The 19,553-nt window shown below is 41.3% G+C and overlaps 1 protein-coding gene and 1 long non-coding RNA gene across 4 annotated transcripts; one reads left to right on the forward strand and one right to left on the reverse strand.

Moving 5' to 3' along the window:
* Positions 1-245: 245 nt before the first annotated feature.
* LOC121846496 lies at positions 246-3,266 on the reverse strand. 2 transcript variants are annotated; one of them, XR_006083384.1, is made up of 4 exons: positions 2,909-3,266; positions 2,139-2,167; positions 1,857-2,048; positions 246-1,748 (listed from the first exon to the last, which is right to left on the reverse strand). It is a non-coding gene; the product is annotated as an uncharacterized LOC121846496 (long non-coding RNA). The 2 variants fall into 2 exon arrangements; XR_006083383.1 differs by having other exon boundaries at positions 2,139-3,266.
* Positions 3,267-3,526: 260 nt separating this feature from the next.
* On the forward strand, positions 3,527-9,005 carry LOC112250125. Of its 2 annotated transcripts, none has more exons than XM_024419988.2 (7): positions 3,527-3,693; positions 5,364-5,496; positions 5,940-6,145; positions 6,260-6,435; positions 6,660-6,804; positions 7,175-7,314; positions 7,401-9,005. In XM_024419988.2, the coding sequence occupies exons 1-7, from the start codon at positions 3,654-3,656 to the stop codon at positions 8,409-8,411; spliced, it is 1,851 nt and encodes a 616-aa protein (XP_024275756.1). In that variant the 5' UTR covers positions 3,527-3,653; the 3' UTR covers positions 8,412-9,005. The 2 variants fall into 2 exon arrangements, with proteins under 2 accessions (XP_024275756.1, XP_024275757.1); XM_024419989.2 differs by having other exon boundaries at positions 6,744-6,804.
* The last annotated feature ends 10,548 nt before the right edge of the window (positions 9,006-19,553 follow it).

Here is a 19,553-nt window from a genome sequence, read left to right on the forward strand (position 1 = left end):
ATACATTCATAAATTGCAAAAAGGACAATCAAATAAAGAAATGAATCTTAACAAGTTTTTGAAGTGTCTGTCCTAAATCTAGGAGAGACTTAACTCTTATGTGCAAATTTTCTGCCTGACTGGCACTCTTTACCTGAACTGTTAGGATTTTCTTGTGATCACTACTTATTTTGCTCAAATAAAGATAGAATTCAATTGTTTTCTTTGAAAAGATGGGCCTGGCTGAGAAAAGTACATTGCTCTTTCTGTCTAAGTGTGGGGCTGTTTACTGCAATTTTCTGTGCTATTTGGTTAAGAACAAAACAACTTATTTTACTCAACTCAAGATTGAATTAAATGGTATTTCTTTGAAAACAGGCCTGGCTGAAATGAAAAATACATTAAGGGGATGGGACCCACAGACTGATTATCTGTCTGTGTCTCTTTATTTACAATGCTGGCTGCCATGGTTAACACAAACCCAGGACATTGAATGCTACTGGAATTGAATCACACAGGGTAACATAAACAGGCCTACAGTGACAGAGGTCAAACGGGTATATGTGTGTGTTAGTCAGATTATCCAGTTCCCACAGCAACACTTGATTGTTCTCTACCCCAGTGCATGTGGTGTGTGCTATAGTTTTAGCCATTCTTTCACTAACTTTTATTTTTCTCCGTCTCTCTTTCCAGAGGGGCTGAGGCACTTGGACCGTGACTGAGGACACCCTGGCCTGACACCTGGACGTGCCTGGCCCAATCCCACCTGGCTCCCCTCTACATGCTTCCTGCCTGTTACTTTAAAGTCCATAATTAACTTATACAGCTCTGGATCCAATGTCTTACCCACTACTGTAACAACTTGTGTCAATTATTTGCTAGTTTATATAACACCTTATTACTAATGACTCAAAGGTGTGTGACCATTAACTTTGGCTGCATGTCCATTTAACAATGGCGTAAAGTAGCTCAAGCTAATTTTTACACAAATCCACAAATCCATTAGGCGAGGGATGGATAATTGGTATGCAGTCATTGATTTTTAGGTGGCTTCATCAACAGATGGAATGTCTCCCAATTGGCACCATTTTCCCAATACACAGTGCACTAATTTTGACCTGGGTTCATAGGGCTCTGGTCAAAAGTAATGCATTATACAGGCAAAAGTAACAGGGTGTCATTTGGTATGCATTCTGCTTGTTGAGCACTACCCTGCCTACTGTAAACCATTTCTCCCATTCCCCCAGTTAAGCAAAATAAAGGGAGAGGTGGTGACATTAATTGATGTTGTAAATTACTTTTCTTGTCAATTAGTTTATTTTATAAACATACCCTATTGTGTGTGACCTCTTTTGAAGTTTTAATAAAACCTTAATTCAGCCAACAAATCCATATTTTCATTAATGGAATATTCAACAGACTGAACAATGAGATTAATTAGTTGCATTGCATTTGTCTGGTGTTGCCATTCAGGCTCATCTAGCCTTGGTATGGAATACCTGATTACTAACAAAATACCTCAGCCATAGGAAATCATTAGGGAAAGAAGTCACACTTCCAGTTTTCAATACTCTATTTGACTGCTGTAATACAAAGATATAGGCTGTATAAAAGCATACATTCAAGACCCTATGGTCAGATCGCTTTTCACAAAGTCGTCATGGTAACAGGCAGGTAGGAAGTAGAGTGTGGCCAGCTTGGATTGGGCTAGGCATGTCGAGGTATCAGGCCAGGGTGTCCTCAGTCACGGTCCCAGAGCCTCAGGCCCTCTGGAAGGGGAGACAGAGAAAATATGGGTGTTAGTGAGAGCATGCAGTGGAGGTAGAGAATAGTCAATAGTGTTGCTGTGGAACCTGGATAATCTAACTAGCACACACCTGTTTGACCTCGCTGTGATACTGTAGGCCTACTTATGTTACTTTTCTGAGTCAATTCAGGTAGCATTCAATGTCCTGTGTGTTAACCATGGCAGCCAGCATGGTAAATGAAGAGATGTGCAGGAAGATAATCAGCCTGTGTGTCCATGGATCCTTTCCCTTTAATGCATTTTTCATGTCAGCCAGGCCCTCCTTTTCAAAGAAACATTTATTTAAATCTCTAGTTATGTAAAATAAGGTGTCTATTGCTTCAGTCCTTGTTTCATTTTCACTTCTTCTTACCTGGTAAATAACCAACAACCATGGATCACCTTAAGGAGAATAAGGTGAGAAAACAGTTGTCAGCCAGGCCCATCTCTTCAAAGAAACCCCATTTATTTCAATCTCTAGTAAAATAGGTAGTTTTGTTCTGGTCACGAGATAATCCAGAAAATTGCTGTAATCAGCGCCACACTCGGGCAGAAAACTGAATCTTCTTTTCTCAGCCAAGCCTATTTTTTCAAAGAAAAATGATATCTCTATTTGAGCCCAATAAGTAGTTTTGTTGTGATCACATCAACATCCTAACAATGCAGGTAGGCTAAAGAGCGCCACCGTCAAGCTGTACATTTGGAATGTTCTATCAAAATGTGAACAATTAGTTTCCCTGCCTGATATGTCTGCTACTTAGAAATACATGACATTCACTGCTATAAATACATCTCTGTGTGAAAAGGTGTCCTCTGATCTGTTTTGTCATAAACTCAATGTGTTCTGAACACTGCTGGTAACCAGATGCTCCCAATCATTTAAGTAGCCTAGTAAACAATGCCCCCCTCTGGTATGTTCTATTGCAAACTGTCTAGGACTCGTTGTTGTTTACCTGTTTACTACTCAAATACACTCAAAGATATTTGACTTATTAGGTCAAAGACGAAATTAACTGCAGTGCATTGGTCTCAAATAGCCTATATTATCATAACTAGGCTACACAGAACCACCCATTCTCCGCCGTTTGTCATAAAATTAGATATTTTATCGTATTAAAACCTATGGAAAGGTGAGACTCTTACGAACACGATGGTGTTCTCCTTTACTCTTCGACCCAGGGAATTTGTCTGAAGGTAACAGGTGTTGTACCGAAAATCTCCCCCGACAGAATTCTCCATCCCTTTGGGAGGACGCGCACACACTCAATTCTCCATTGCTGCGACTTGCTTGGTAGTTGAGATTTCTGCTTTTCACTCCGTTGTCAGTTTTCACTGATCTTAGTAGCAGAATGCATTTTTTATTTGTTTCCTTCAAGGAAGCTGTCAATCCCTCCTCTATGTTTAATATAACACACATACATTCATTATTAATTTCGGTTGCCTATCCTGAAGTGAAGTTTGTTCTCTAGCAAGTATTTGACTCTGATGTGTGCCACAGAAAGTATTTGACCCTACTGACAAAATTAAGGAAAATATAAGGAGGGGGAGGTTTCGGCAAGGCCAGTTTCTTGCGTGTCACAGTCCAACATGCCTAGCTCTGCCCACTGGGGCGTGGCTTACGGAGCGCTATCTCACCATACCCGGCCAAAGTTGTTCCGACGTTAACAGACGCGTGTTCACTAAATTCCTCCTTGCTTACTGTAAATAACTCCGCCCATTTCACGTGAGTATTGACTCCTACGCTACCTGACCAAGGTAAAGTAAAGCAAATAGCCACATAAAAGACACTGAAGGAGATCCTCGAACGGAATAATTTACTGTAGCCGATTGGTTGAAATGTCCATGAGCTTAATAGTATATATTTGTTTTACCAATACTACGGGAAAGAATGATCAAATATCTCTTGATTATTTATCTATGGACGCCAGGTAGGCTTCGTTTTCATTGGCTGCGTCTCATAATCAGTAATTACAAGGAAAATGTTTACTATTGTGGTATCTAGTGCAGTTTACATCTTATGACATATTGAACTGGCAAGTTTAATTATCTCTTAATCTCAATATTTTGCTAATATTATTTTCCGTCGAGCTATAGGAATAGTTCAGCTGTCATTGTTCAGCTGTTGTAGATCAATTTGGAGGATATATGTTGTATATAATTTAAGATTCCCATTTTCCCATCAATAATAATAAAATGAAAAACGTTTACCCCCACACCCAGACATTTATGGCATAATGCTGTGCCATAAGGATACAAACATATTTTCAGAACATTTGTGAAGTGAAATATAGTAGAAACAAATATTCATTAACAAAATACAAGTTGGACATAAACTAGTAATTTTCACTGCCTCTCAAACCTGATTCTGGGGTCTATTCTTCTTTGCTGTCACTGTCCTTAAGCTCACTGTCCTCACTATCAGAGGGTATGATCCTAACTGCTCAATTGCTTGTCAATGTCAGTGGATATGTTGGCAAAAACATTGACCAAGGCCATCTTTTAACATCATGTTAAAAGGGTAGTTAGGGTACTTTTCAGGGTACCCTAACTACCCAACGTTGCCCTGAGGCAACAAAATAAAACTTTTTGGAATATATATAAAAACGAAATATGTTCAAAACCAATCAAATATGCTTCTTTAGAAATTCCTACACAAGTACATGTGAAATGTGATGTTTTACAGGGTCAGCCATAGTAGTACAGCGCCTATGGTGCAAATTAGGGTTCAAGGGAACATCGACAACTTTTTCACCTTGTCGGCTCAGGTATTCAAACCAGTGACTTTTCAGTTACTGGCCCAGTACTCTTAACTGCTAGGCTACCTTTCACCCTATGGGGGGTGTGAGGGGCAAAAAGGTTTTCTGTTGCCTTAGGGCAACGATGTGCAGTAGATGGTTAAAAATGCATTTTAAGCATGCTTAACCAATGTAATCATTTTGTGTCATTTTAAAACTCGCCCAAAAACACCTTCAGCTGTAGCCAACTGCAACACGTATGTGGGTGGCATTTACTTTTGTTTTCACTCCCTCTACTGTATTTTCCACCTACCTTATATAGTATGTGCTATATCTAAAAAATATATAGTTACAGAGTTGAGTAGTGACATATATAACACTTAATGCTTTGTTGAGGCATTGATCACAACAAAACGTATGTTGGCAAAGCTTACAGAAAAACAAACAAGCATTTATGATGCAATAAATAGTGTTAATATGGTTAATATAATCATGAGAGGTCCTTGAAAGACATGTTTAACTGAGCACATGTGGTATTTTGAAACACACAGGAAACAAATGTGGTCTCGTGCAGTCTGGAAAATAAGTGTTTCTTTGTGAGGGCTTATGAAATATCTTATCTCTCAACCTTAATCACATCAACATCCTGTTGTTGTTCTATACAATGTTTCTCTTCAACTAGAACTTTAAGACATTCTACATTATGTTAAGGGAAAAGGATGTCATTTCATTCTCTTAATAATCTTATTTCATTTTAGAATTGTTTAGTGATGCTCTCTATAAAGTGTAAAGTGTCTCAAGTTGACAATTCGTAATGCCCTTGGCAGTTGATCATCTACTGTCTGCTGTTTCTCCTTTCCTAGTTGTCTCACATTGGTCCAGTGTAGGATGTCCTGAAGGAGTTCATTTTAACTCTGTGAACCTGAGGAACATTGCAAAGTGGCATCCTGGGAAAGACACACCAAATGACACACATTACACAGTGGAGTATGCAATGTAAGGACACTTTTATACATTTCCATAATCTTTGTACCCAGAACCAAATCAGCTCCTCAATTTTGTCACAAGAGACTATTTCCATTAACTATTTAAGCAATAAGGGCCGAGGGGGTGTGGTATATAGCTAATATACCACGGCTAAGGGCTGTTCTTATGCATGACACAACGCGGAGTGCCTGTATACAACCCTTAGCTGTGGTATATTGGCAATAAACAACAAACACGGAGGTGCCTTATTGCTATTATAAACTGGTCACCAATGTAATTAGAGCAGTATAAATAAAAGTTTTGCCATACCGTTGTATACGGTCTGATATGCCACAGCTTTCAGACAATCAGCATTCAGGGCTCGAACCACCCAGTTTATAATTGTAAATAAATACCCATGATCCATGGATTTAAGGAAACATCTCATGATGTGTTTATTTGTTGTCTCCTAGTTATGGTGACAGAATGGATAGTGGGGCGACACAGGTGCGCTGGAGGGTGAAGAACCAGTGCAGAGACATCCCTCAGACCCGGTGTGATCTATCCAATGAGACCACTGACCTGGATGAAGGCTACTTTGCCAGAGTCAAGGCTGTGGGCACAAACCTATCCTCCAAATGGGCATTCACGGAAAAGAGGTTTGACCCCAAAGCTGACAGTAAGTTGAGATCCTCTTCAAATATAATTTTCCTTATCTGTGAATTAGGAGCGATAGCGAACCACTTCAAAATAAAATCAGAGAAGGATATGAAATGTTTATCCTCCCCAACAGCAACCTTTGGACCTCCACTTGTAAAACTTGTGGTGAAGGAGAATAGTGTTACTGTCAAGCTGAAGGGTCCAATGAGATGGAAGACTGGAAACATGACAAAAGAGTACTCCTTGTTGAAAATATACCCTCAGATGACATACAACCTCTCTGTGTACGACAACAGAAGCAACAAAACGGTTGGTGTTATGTTGGTTACTGTAACACTGTGTAAATAATTAAATGACATAATATGTAGGACTCCCTATAGGGACTTTAATCAGTGCAAATTGCTGCATTAATATATTATAATAGACAATTCTACATTTTTATATCATCGTAATTATTTTATAATGCAGATTTTTTACGAGTGTTTAGTTCTATTTTGTGTATTTTAACTTTCTGTATTCATTTTGTCTTTTAGCATCACTTCACTGTGGAAAACAGATCCTTTGAATATGGGTTGCTTGCCTATGAAACCCAGTATTGTTTCTCTGCTAATTCCCAGGTCCTGTCACTTCCTATACCTTGGCATGCCTCTGAATGGCAGTGCCTAACAACCCCAAAGGGTAAAATAAGACTACAGTTAATCCAATGGCCTAGTGTGCAGTGTTTTTGAACATGTTTATTACATGCATGGATGTCTGTCAGGATTAACCTGCCCAACAGGTTTTGGTAAATCGCAAAAGCATTCCAAGAATTGTTCTCTCTACCGGTAAATGTGACAGGAGACTTTAGGTGTTTCCCAGAGTGTATTTTCTCTTCCTGGTAGAGAAGGAATTTTGTTGAATTCGAAGGTGTGTGTGTGTGTGTGTGTGTGTGTGTGTGTGTGTGTGTGTATGTTCTCAGCTGTAACCTATAGACTTTTCTCTTCCTATGATGGCTGTACACTGTATAGATCTCTTATTTGATCTCGACCCTACCACTCTGTCTTTACAGATCCCTTCTACGATCAGCTGCTACTGATGCTGATGGGAGCCGTTGTACCATCAGTTATCTGCCTTTTCATGCTGATCCTGGCCGGATGCCTTTTCTACCACTTTGTCTGTGGTAATAAACAGAAAAGTCCCCCTTTCCTGGTAAGAATAATATGAGACTAATAGAAGCCTTCAACAATGGCTACGAAGTGCAATTTACTAAGATGTCACCCTTTTTGCTCTTACAGGAAATATTGGACCTTCAGAACCCACCGCAGACTTTCTGTCCTGAGCATACTGTGACAGTGAATGTGGTACTGGTCAACATTGCCAAGCCCATGGAGTTGATAACCATAAAGCCTAACAACATCCCTGCCCTGATCCACCAAACAGAGTGGGAGCTCGAACTACCCTACACTTCCCAGCAAGCCCCTGGCATAGAACCTCCAAAGGAGGGATCATGCGAAGATGAATTCGGTGAGGCCCAACCAGAGCCTCTAGACTACGGCTTCGTTGGAGCGGCCCCAGAGATGCCGGAAGTAAGAGAAAGTGAGGCATCTGACATTGAGAAAACCCGGCCCCTGCGTCTCAGCCAGGTCAACCCGTACATAGCACAGAGATGTGCACCAGGTTCACAGGAGCCTGTGGAGAATGTTTTGACTGGGATGTGTTTAGACATGGACCCCAAGACAGGGCTCTTTAGAATGCCACTGCTGTCTGATATAAAGCTGGGGGTGGAGAGCACAAGTTACAAAGAGCCTGATCAGATGGGTCCCTATGCACCACAGCACGTCTCTGTCAGAGAGACCACTGAGGTGGACCTGTGGGGAGACAAAGCTGAAGGGCCCCAAAGTTACCCCTCAGACTACGGCTTCGTGGGAGCAGCCCCAAAGCAGCAGATGGTGCCAACAAAGTACCAGACGCAGTCTAACAGGAGGGATAATCAGCCCCTGCTGCTAGCCCAGGTCAACCTGTACAGAAGCCAGAGGCAAGCTCTGTTTCCACAGGAGTCTGAGGAAGAGGATGGATTAGGTGGTGGTAACTGTGTTGACTGGAGCCCTACAACAGGGATCCTCCAGATGCCTTTGCTCTCCAAGCCTATTCCAGAAGTGGAGGGAGCGAGGAAGGACAGGGAGTCAGAGCAGTTGGAGATCTTACCCAGTGTGTTAGTGAGGCAATCCTCAGAGGAGAGTGAGGGTGAGAGTGACCTGACTAAACTACAGAATGTCTGGAGTCTACAGATCAACATGGAGGACTAACCTATTAGACAGTTAACCTATAAGACAGTTAACCTATTAGACAGTTAACCTATTAGACAGTTAACCTATTGGACAGTTAACCTATTGGACAGTTAACCTATTAGACAGTTAACCTATCAGACAGTTAACCTATTGGACACTTAACCTATCAGACAGTTAACCTATTGGACACACATTATTACAGCAAAAAAGTTTGTTTACCGTATGTGGAAGAATAATTCAGATTGCTGTTTGTACCATTTGATTCAGTTGCCAAATCAAATGAAGAACATCTTTTTAACTAATCCAAAATGCTTGGTAAATGCTTCAGCAATGTGATTGTTACTAATTTATTTTTGAGGTTTTGTTTACTTTGTACCTTTTATCCATAATTTTCTACTAACTTATCACGATTGATGAATTGCCAGATAGCTTTTTTTGTATAATTTAATTCAAAGTTTATATGAAGGCACATGCAATGCCACTTTACCTCATGATGATTAACAAGCAGGGGGAGTGTTGCTGTAAAGGTTTATAACCACACACTAAACTATGAAGACAATGAAAATAAAGGATATATACAGTATCCATCAAACTTTTGGACACACCTACTCATTCAAGGGTTTTTCTTTATTTTGACAATTTTCTATATTGTAGAAAAACAGTGAAGACATCGAAACTATGCAATAACACATAGGGAATCTTGTAGTAACCAAACAATTGTTAATCAAGATACATTTTAGATTCTTCAAAGTAGCCACCCTTTGCCTTGATGACAGCTTTGCATTCTCTCAACCAGTTTCATGAGGAATGCTTTTCCAACAGTCTTGAAGGAGTTCCCACATATGCTGAGCACTTGTTGGCTGCTTTTCCGTAACTCTGCGGTCCAACTCATCCCAAACTATCTCAATTGGGTTGAGGTTGGGTGATTGTGGAGGCCAGGTCATCTGATGCAGCACTCCATCACTCTCCTTGTTCAAATAGCCCTTTCACAGCCTGGAGGTGTGTTTTGGGTCATTGTCCTGTTGAAAAACAAATGATAGTCCCACTAAGCACAAACCAGATGGGGTGGCCTATTGCGGCAGAATGCTGTGGTAGCTATGCTGGTTAAGTGTGCCTTGAATTCTAAATAAATCACAGACAGTGTCACCAGAAAAGCTCCATCACACCACCTCCTCCATGCTTCATGGTGGGAACCACAAGTGCGGAGATAATTCGTTCACCGACTCCCAAAAAAACGGTACCAAAAATCAAGAATTTGGAGTCATCAGAATAAAGGACAGATTTCCACCACTCTAATTTCCAATGCTCCTGTTTCATGGCCCAAGCAGGTCTATACTTCTTATTGGTGCCCTTTAGTAGTGGTTTCTTTGCAGCAATTTGACCACGAAGACCTGATTCCCACAGTCTCCACTGAACAGTTGATGTGGAGATGTGTCTGTTACTTGAACACTGTGAAGCATTTATTTAGGCTGCAATTTCTGAGGCTGGTAACTCTAATGAACTTATCCTCTGCAGCAGAAGTAACTCTGGGTCTTCCTTTCCTGTGGTGGTCCTCATGAGAGCCAATTTCATTATAGCGCTTGATGGTTTTTGCGACTGCACTTGAAGAAATGTTCAATGTTCTTGACATTTTCCGCAATGACTGACCTTCATGTCTTAAAGTAATAATGGAATGGAATTTCTCTTTGCTTATTTGAGCTGTTCTTGCCATAATATTGACTTAGTTTTTACCAAATAAGGCTATCTTCTGTATACCACCCATACCTTGTCACAACACAACTGATTGGCTCAAACGCATTAAGAAGGAAATATATTCCACTAATTTACTTTTAACAAGGCACACCTGTTAATTGAAATGTAAGTGACTACCTCATGAAGCTGGTTGAGAGAATGCCAAGAGTGTGCAAAGCTGTCATCAAGGCAAAGGGTGGCTATTATGAAGCGTCTGAAATATAGAATATACATTGATTTGTTTAACACTTTTTTGGTTACTACATGATTCCATATGTGTTATTACATAGTTTTGATGTCTTCAATATTATTCTACAAGGTAGAAAATAGTAAAAATAAAGAAAAACCCTTGAATGAATAGGTGTGTCCAAACTTTTGACTGGTACTGTATATCTGTTATTTCCTTAAACACTTTACACGTTGATGTCATTGGTGCCTTGTATTATACTTAGCACATTGAGGCAATATTGACTTTACAATGTTACCTGACTTTTAAAAGCACCAATGACCGAAAGCATGTTTATTCACTTTTTTCTACTTCATATTTTGGTGGGAATGCGAGTGTGACTGTGTGTGCTTGCGTGCGTGTGTGAACTGGTTAACTGTTAACAGTTGACTTTCACATGGACTGTGGATATTTATTCTCATGATCACCTCTTTGAAGAAGTCTACCATTTAGAACATGAACTGAGGGACCTTTTGTTTTTGTTTGTTTCAAAAAGCCACATTAAAAAGGAAGTGAGTCATTTATGTCACGAAAAGGCATCTACAAAGGTAAAAAAAATATCTGCCTGTGTTTGACATTTAACATCATTCCTTATAAACAGATTTGTCTTTATACTGCAGAATGTGAGCTTTATTGTAATCTCTTTAAAGGACAGAACCAGTCTGTTCCAGATAAATGATTGTACACCCTGATAACTCCTGCTTCCATCTGCAGGCTTGTTAGTGGTTAATTATAAAATTATCATATAACAACATATAATATTACATTGTGTAGGGCATCACCCACACTACTAGTCATGATTCAATGCTGAAAACGACCGTCCATGTGGCATAAAACTGTTTGGTAATAACAGTCCATGCTCTGACCAATACCTGAGGAGGTGACAAAGCTCCCTATAAAATTTATTTTACTAGGCAAGTCAGTTAAGAACAAATTCTTATTTGATGGTCATTTTCAATGATGGCCAAGGAACAGTGGGTTAACTGCCTGTTCAGGGGCAGAACGACAGATTTGTACCTTGTCAGCTCGGGGATTCAAACTTGCAACCTTCCAGTTACTAGTCCAACGCTCTAACCACTAGGCTACCCTGCCGCACTGAGTAGGGAGTGCGTGAGGAAATAGACTTAAGAATACGTTGTGGTTATGAAATATCTTGTCATCTGTTCTTAAGAATAAAATATGCAGTTACTGTAGATTTTGAACATGGTGTAAATCAACTGTGTGCTTTTATCTGTGTGTTCAAACAAGGGTTTACAACCATTATATGAGAAGACCAGTGACTTTTACACCATACAGCACTGAGTGTGCACAAAAGCAATGCAATTGTTGTTCTTATTTAAGAAATCAACAATGATGTAGGCCTACAATATATTGTACAGTACACCAGGGGAGGCTACTGAGGGGAGGACGGCTCATGATAATGGCTGGAACGGAGAAATGGAATGGCATCAAACACATGAAAACCATGTGTTTGATGTATTTGATACCATTCCACTGATACCCCTCCAGCCATTACCACGAGCCCGTCCTCCCCAATTAAGGTGCAACCAACCACCTGTGTTGTACATAGTATCAAAAAACATAGAACAGACTGCCAGAAGCATAATGTTGGTTCATTGCGAAGCATAACACAAGCGAGCTATTCTCTTTTATGATGAAAGCTTTTGAAAAGAGGACTGAAGAAAAGGAAATGCACCAATCAGGATTCAGAAAAGAGGAGCTAAGTGGATGTTAGTATTTTATTCTCATGATTCAGACATTCTTGAAAATTGAACAGATTAAATATGAAAGATCTCTCAAGACTTTTTACATTTATTTTTATTTCACTTTTATTTAACCAGGTAGGTTAGTTGAGAACAAGTTCTCATTTACAACTGGCGACCTGGCCAAGATAAAGCACAACAGTTCAAGACTTCAAGACTGAGTTTTTTAAATAAAAAAATACATGCAGGCCTACTGTACACATCAGTGGCCTCAATCTGATGCTCACAAGTGAAACCAGAACTTCATATCTTATATCATAAAAACAGAATCATAGGTACACTAGATGGGGCCCTTTTCCTAGAACAGCACATCTGCAGTACTGTCTGTACTGACTGTGAATTGGAAGATATGGATTTGGAAGGTGCACTTCTGAGAGACAGTTTCCTGCTCTGTACAGAAGTGTAATTTCTGTACAAATGTGATAGCTCAAGGCAAGCTTATCTCACTACTCTTTGAGCATTCCTTTTATTTAGGCAAAAAACATAATTCATATGCTTCTTATAGAAAAACCTAGGAAGTTCCAATTTAGCTGATTTAGCAAAGCTCTGCTGTATTTAAATCTTGTAAGCCTGGCAAATGTGGATATGCAGCACTACACAGAGTGAAGACAGCTCAAACCTGTAAGCTGTGTTTCCATGTGGGTCACACACTGCAAACACCATCAAAGTAAAGTCCTCACACTCTCTGTCACACTCTCCCTCACTCACTGAGTTCTCTCCCTCCTCTCACAGCCAGCCTCACTCTTTTGAGGAAGACGAAGGAGTGCTTGCCTGTTTAAGTCATATTGCTTATTTTGCACAAATGAGGGGTGAGTGGGGTGATATTGAACACAGTGCTGAGACCAGACATATATTCTGCTCAATTACCTTGCACAGCTGAGGAGACAACTGCGGTAATGGCCAGGAAAGCCTTCAGCTAATCTTCCCACTCCAAGCTTCAAAATCTGTCATCCTGCCAGCCAGAGCCATGGGGTAATATACAGCTCTGAGCTGGAGCTATCACACTATCGCTCCAAAACCCTTTCATTATCGGGAAGTAGGTTTTATGGTTGGTGAATGATCATATCAGAAATTCATGATTGTGCTCCTCTGTAAAGGAAATCCATATTTGCAGCAGAACTGGGTAATAGACAGCTATGGACCAAGCAAAGTTTAATGCTGATGGATTATCTATAGGCCAGAAGACGAGAGCTTGGGACTATTAAAAACAAAAATATTATGTTTTAAGTGAGAATAGACATTGGTCTGAAGCAGAAAAATAAAGGAAATTCACAAACACCAGAATGCCTATTCCACCCATGCTGTACCAAGATTTTCCAGCACACAACTTTGACCTACTACTGTAGCTATGTTGGTATTGTACTTCAAACTATGTATAGGCAGGTTGCTTAGGATTCAAACCTTCTCAAACAGCCTAGTTGGCATGCCCTGATCATAGAGAGCCTTTTATTTCTCTATTTTGGTTAGGTCAGGGTGTGACTAGGAGGGTGTTCCTATCTAGGTTGTTTATTTCTATGTTGGCCTGGTATGGTTCCCAATCAGAGGCAGCTGTTTATCGTTGTCTCTGATTGGGGATCATATTTAGGCAGCATTTCCCCACTGTGTTTTGTGGGATCTTGTTTTTGTGTAGTTGCCTGTGAGCACTCCAGAACGTCACGCTTCAGTTATTCTTTATTGTTTCTGTGCATTTCATTAAATGTGGAACCCATATTGTGCTGTGCTTTGGTCTGAGTATGCTTACGACGATCGTAACAGAAGATCCCACCACAACATGACCAAGCAGTGTGCCCAGGAGGAGAAGGTATCCTGGGCTTGGGAGGAGATCAATGAGGAGGGGGGCATAAGGGGTGGAGGGGGGATGAGGGGTGGTCGGCGGAGCCGGGGAGTGAACCAGAGCCAGTCTAGGAGAAGATGGAGAAATTGGAGGAGAGTGAACGGAGAGAGTCAGAGACCGTCAGTGAGTTGATGGAGAAATTGGAGGAGAGAGAAATGAGAGAGTTGTTGTGTTGGTGTATGATGCACGACATTCGCCCTAAGGAGTGTGTTATCTGTTTGATGCCACCTGAGTCAGCTCTCCGTACTCGTCCTGAGTACTGGTACTCCTGAGTACTGGTACTGGTGTCAATGTAAATAGTCTGGGTGGCCATTTGATTAATTGTTCAGCATTCTTATGGCTTGGGAGTAGAAGCTGTTAAGGCGCCTTTTGGACCTACACTTGGCACTCCAGTACCGATTGCTGTGCGGTAGCAGAGAGAACAGTCTATGACGTGGGTGAGGCTTTGACAATTTTTTGGGCCTTCCTCTGGCACAGGTTAGTATATAGGTCCTGGATGGCAGGAAGATTGGCCCCAGTGATGTACTTGTCCGTACGCACTGCCCTTTGTAGCGCCTTACAGTCGGAGGCCGAGCAGTTGCCATACCAGGCGGTGATGCAACCAACCAGCTGCACCATCGAATGCTCTTGATGGTACAGATGTAGAACTTTTTGAGGATCTGGGAGCCCATGCCAAATCTTTTCAGTCTCCTGAGGGGGGGAAAGGTGTTGTCGTGCCCTCTTCACGACTGTCTTGATGTGTTTTGACCATGATAGTTTGTTGGTGATGTGGACACTCTCGACCCGCTCCATTACAGCCCCGTCGGTGTGAATGGGGGTGTGTTCGGCCCTCCTTTTCCTGTAGTCAACGATCAGCTCCTTTGTCTTTCTCACGTTGAGGGAGAGGTTATTGTCCTGGCACCACACTGCCAGGTCTCTGACCTCCTCCCTATAGGCTGTCTCATAGTTGTCGGTGATCTGTTTGTCGTCAGCAAACTTAATGATGGTTCTGGAGTCGTGGTTGGCCACGCAGTCGTGGGTGAACAGGGAGTACTTGAGGGGACTAAGCATGCTCCCCTGAGGGGCCCCCATCCCAAGTAATGTCCCCCGGCCAAATAGTGTCCTCCTCTACATCACAATGGGATTCGATAAACCATTAGCGTCCTTTGCTATATCAACGCTGTGATTAGAATTAATGATGATTAGAATTTTGGAGTTCCTTACGGCCTAAATGATTTCATTTCATCATCGCTATGCAAACAAGACTGATTTTTGCAACAATTTCAGTATTTAAAAATGTTATGTTTAGCTAATAAAATGAAAACATTAACTACCTTGTTAACATTACAACATTTAATCCATGTCTTAAACATTGCTATGTTTCGAAAATGGCAAAGAAAACATGTAATCTGCTTGGCCCCCTTTATTTAACTAGGCAAGTCAGTTAAGAACAAATTCTTATTTAAAATGACAGCCTACCTGGGAACAGTGGGTTAACTGCGTTGTTCAGGGGTAGAACGACAGATTTGTCAGCTCGGGGATTTGAACAAGCAACCTTTTGGTTACTGCCCACTGCTCTAACCACTAGGCTACCTTCCAACCCAACATTGGAGTTAGTTATCTTACAGATGACGAGGTCAGCTAATTTCCAAATCAAATCAAATCAAATGTATTTATATAGCCCTTCGTACATCAGCTGATATCTCAAAGTGCTGTACAGAAACCCAGCCTAAAACCCCAAACAGCAAGCAATGCAGGTGTTGGGGAGCTAGGGTCAGTTTGTTATATCTGGAGTACTTCTCCTGTCCTATCCGGTGTCCTGTGTGAATTTAAGTATGCTCTCTCTAATTCTCTCTTTCTCTCTCTCTCTCGGGGGACCTGAGCCCAAGGACCATACCTCAGGACTACCTGACATGATGACTCCTTGCTGTCCCCAGTCCACCTGGCCGTGCTGCTGCTCCAGTTTCAACTGTTCTGCCTGTGATTATTATTATTTGACCATGCTGGTCATTTATGAACATTTGAACATCTTGGCCATGTTCTGTTATAATCTCCACCCGGCACAGCCAGAAGAGGACTGGCCACCCACATAGCCTGGTTCCTCTCTAGGTTTCTTCCTAGGTTTTGGCCTTTCTAGGGAGTTTTTCCTAGCCACCGTGCTTCTACACCTGCATTGCTTGCTGTTTGGGGTTTTAGGCTGGGTTTCTGTACAGCACTTTGAGATATCCGCTGATGTACGAAGGGCTATATAAATACATTTGATTTGATATCTCCTGGGGGCAGGTCGGAGGTGGCCTCACTAGTCTCGTCCTTGATTGGTATCATACAAAACAAAAATCTATTTTTGGTTCCAAGCACCCTTTTTAATGGGTTACAAAAGGGAATTTAGTGTTAAGCACATACTCTTCCTTTACTGACTTGAAAGGGTTTTTTCTCCACCACCTTGGTAAAGTGATCGGTCGCCGTCAGACACCAGCTGTTGCCATTCCTGGATTTCGTGAAGGGTCCGATGAGGTCCACCCCTAACATTTAAAGTGTTAGAGAGAATATTACTTAATTTTTTTACCTGTATCTGTGTCATACAGTATGCAGATTTTCATATTTGTAAGGATACTGACACACACACACATTCTGCTGTTGTCAAATAAAGAAACCATTACAAAACAAAAATTGAATTGGGACACTTACCGATCATGTGCCATGGTGAAACAACTTTGATGGGCTTCAACTCCGACGCCACAGTCTTCGCCCTCTCAAACTTCTGTCAGGCTAGACAGGGTACTGACCTTGAAGCAAAAAGTGACAAATTGAAATATTGTGTGCTCTCTGATATGACATTCATTGAAATCATAGAATTTCAGATATAATAGAATGTGATTGATAAACAAAGGTTATTTCACTTGCCCAGCTGTCCACCTCCTTGACAATTCCCTGTCAGAAGAAGCGCAGGTTGATTTTGACAATCATGCGCTTCACTCCGAAATGGCCAGCATGCAATTCGGTCAGCACGGCCTCCTTCTCCTCATTAGTAAATATCACTCTGCTGTGTGGCTGGCCATCCTTCCCCCGTAGGTAGATATGATTACCTAACAAGTTGGAAGAGAAGAGTTGTTGAAATACTCAAGTCTAAGTACACTTGCACTGCTTACTTTCTCTCTCTGTTTCTCTCTCCATCTCTCTCTCTGCCTGTCTTCCACTCTCTTTCCACCTCTCTCTCTTTCATCCTTTCTTTCCCACTTTCTCCCGGGCGGTAGTCATTTAGGCAGGTTACCTTCACTTTCTTGGGTACAGGGACTTGAAACATGTAGGTATTACAGAATCTGTCATGGACAGGTTGAAAATGTCAGTGAAGACACTTGCCAGTTGGTCTGCGCATGCTCTGAGTACATACATGTCCCGGTAATCCGTCTAGCCCAGCGGCCTTGTGAATGTTGACCTGTTTAAAAGTTTAAAATCGGCTACGGAGAGTGTGATCACACAGTCACCTGGAACAGCTGGTGCTCTCATGCATGCTTCAGTGTTGCTTGCCTCGAAAGAAAGCATAAAAGGCATTTAGCTTGTCTAGTAGGCTCGTGTTCCTGGGCAGCTCGCGGCTGTGTTTTCTTTTGTAGTCCGTAATAGTTTGCAAGTGGGATTCAATCTTAGTCCTGTATTGAGGCTTCACCTGTTTGATGGTTCGTCTGAGAGCATAGTGGGATTTCTTATAAGCATCCGAATCAGAGTCCCGCTCCTTGAAAGCAGCAGCTCTAGCCTTTAGCTCGGTGCAGATGTTGCCTGTAATCCATGGCTTCTGGTTGGGATATGTCCGTACAGTCACTATGGGGATGATGTCGTTGATGCACTTATTGATGAAGCTGGTGACTGAGGTTGTATACTCCTCAAAGCCATTGGATGAATCCAGGAACGTATTCCAGTCTGTGCTAGCAAAACAGTCCTGTAGCGTAGCATCTGCGTCATCTGAGTCACTTGTACTTCCGTTTTTTGCTTGTAGGCAGGAATCAGGAGCATATAATTATGGTCAGATTTGCTAAATATAGTGTGAGTTTTGTATTTGTCTCTGTGTGTGGAGAAAAGGTGCTCTAGAGTTTTTTCCCTCTGGTTGTACATGTGACATGCAGGTAGAAATGAGGTAAAATGGATTTAAGTTTGTCTGCATTAAAATCCCCGGCCACTAAGTGCGCCGCTTCTGGATGAGCATTTTCTTGTTTTCTTATGGCCTTATACAGCTCATTGAGTGTTACCTTAGTGCCAGTGCCAGCATCAGTTTGTGGTTGTAAATAGATGGCTACGAAAAATACAGATTAAATCTCTCTTGGTAGATTGTGTGGTCTACAGTTTATCATGCAGTACTCTACCTCAGGCGAGCAATACCTCAAGACTTCCTTAATATTAGGCATCACGCACAAGCTGTTAGTGACAAATAGACACACACCCCCACCCCTTGTCTTACCAGACGTAGTTGTTCTGTCCTGCCGATGCACGGAAAACCCAGCCAAATGTATATTATCCATGTTGTCGTTCAGCCACGACTCGGTGACACATGAGATATTACAGTTTTTAATGTTAGTAGGTTATGCTCAAATGGAGAACATCCAGTTTATTTTCCAGTGATTGCACGTTGGCCAATAGAGCCAAATTGAACACTTATGGGAGATTCTGGAATGGTGCCTGAGACAGCATTTTCCACAACCATCAACAAAATATCAAATGATGGAATTTATTGTGGAAGAATAGTGTCACATCCCTCCAATAGAGTTCCAGACACTTGTAGAATCAATGCCAAGGAACATTAAAGCTGTTCTGGCGGCTCTTGGTGGACCAACGCCCTATTAAGACACTTTATGTTGGCATTTCCTTGTTTTTGGCAGTTACGTGTAAATTAGCCAGGTTACCCACTCAACGATGAATTCTAACAAGGCACCTCGACCTCTGCCCCTGTATTTCTGTCTTTTCTTCATGCAAATGACTGGGACTTGGGACTGTTCTCGGAGAAGCAGTATATCCTTCGCGTCAGATTCATTCAAGTAAAAATCCTAATCCAGTTTGAGGTAATCACTGTTCTGATTTCCAGAAGCTCTTTTCGTTCATAAGACACAGTAGCAGCAGCGTTATGTACAAAATAAGTTACAAACAATGAGAAAAGACACACAAAATAGCACAGTTGGTTTGGAGCCTGTAAAACGGCAGCCATCCCCTCTGGCGTCATTGTTTTGAAACATGCAATTGAAAATAAATAATCATAATAACATCCTTTTTTTGTCAGTAGGTGCCCAACATACCATAACATGTGGTGTGTTGGATACAGTAGCTCAGATAGATAGAGACTGTCTAAATTCCTGTCTACGTTCCTGATTTCTTAACTGTTAGCTTACCTCTGTAAATGCATTATTGACATAAGCTCAGAACCACTTGTGTTTCCTGTTTTATCAATTTTCTGTGCTGATCAATGGACAGTTCATTACCTCTGTCAAAATAATATGTAGCTTAAAGTAGTGTTTGTACTTGTATTTATTTTGCAGTAAAAATGCAACAATAATACACATTTACAATAGGCCTATATCTAAAAATACATAGAGATATATTATATACCGGTATACATCATTTTAATAGCAGGACACTGTAAAGTA

Source organism: Oncorhynchus tshawytscha, linkage group LG05 (genome assembly GCF_018296145.1).
Source record: "Oncorhynchus tshawytscha isolate Ot180627B linkage group LG05, Otsh_v2.0, whole genome shotgun sequence".
Taxonomy (NCBI): domain Eukaryota; kingdom Metazoa; phylum Chordata; class Actinopteri; order Salmoniformes; family Salmonidae; genus Oncorhynchus; species Oncorhynchus tshawytscha.

Coding starts and splice junctions, on each gene's coding strand:
- LOC112250125 (XM_024419988.2), top strand. CDS start 3,654: ATGATCAAATATCTCTTGATTATTTATCTATGGACGCCAG. Junction 5,497..5,939: donor TACACAGTGGAGTATGCAAT/GTAAGGACACTT, acceptor GTTGTCTCCTAG/TTATGGTGACAGAATGGATA. Junction 6,805..7,174: donor GTGCCTAACAACCCCAAAGG/GTAAAATAAGAC, acceptor CTGTCTTTACAG/ATCCCTTCTACGATCAGCTG.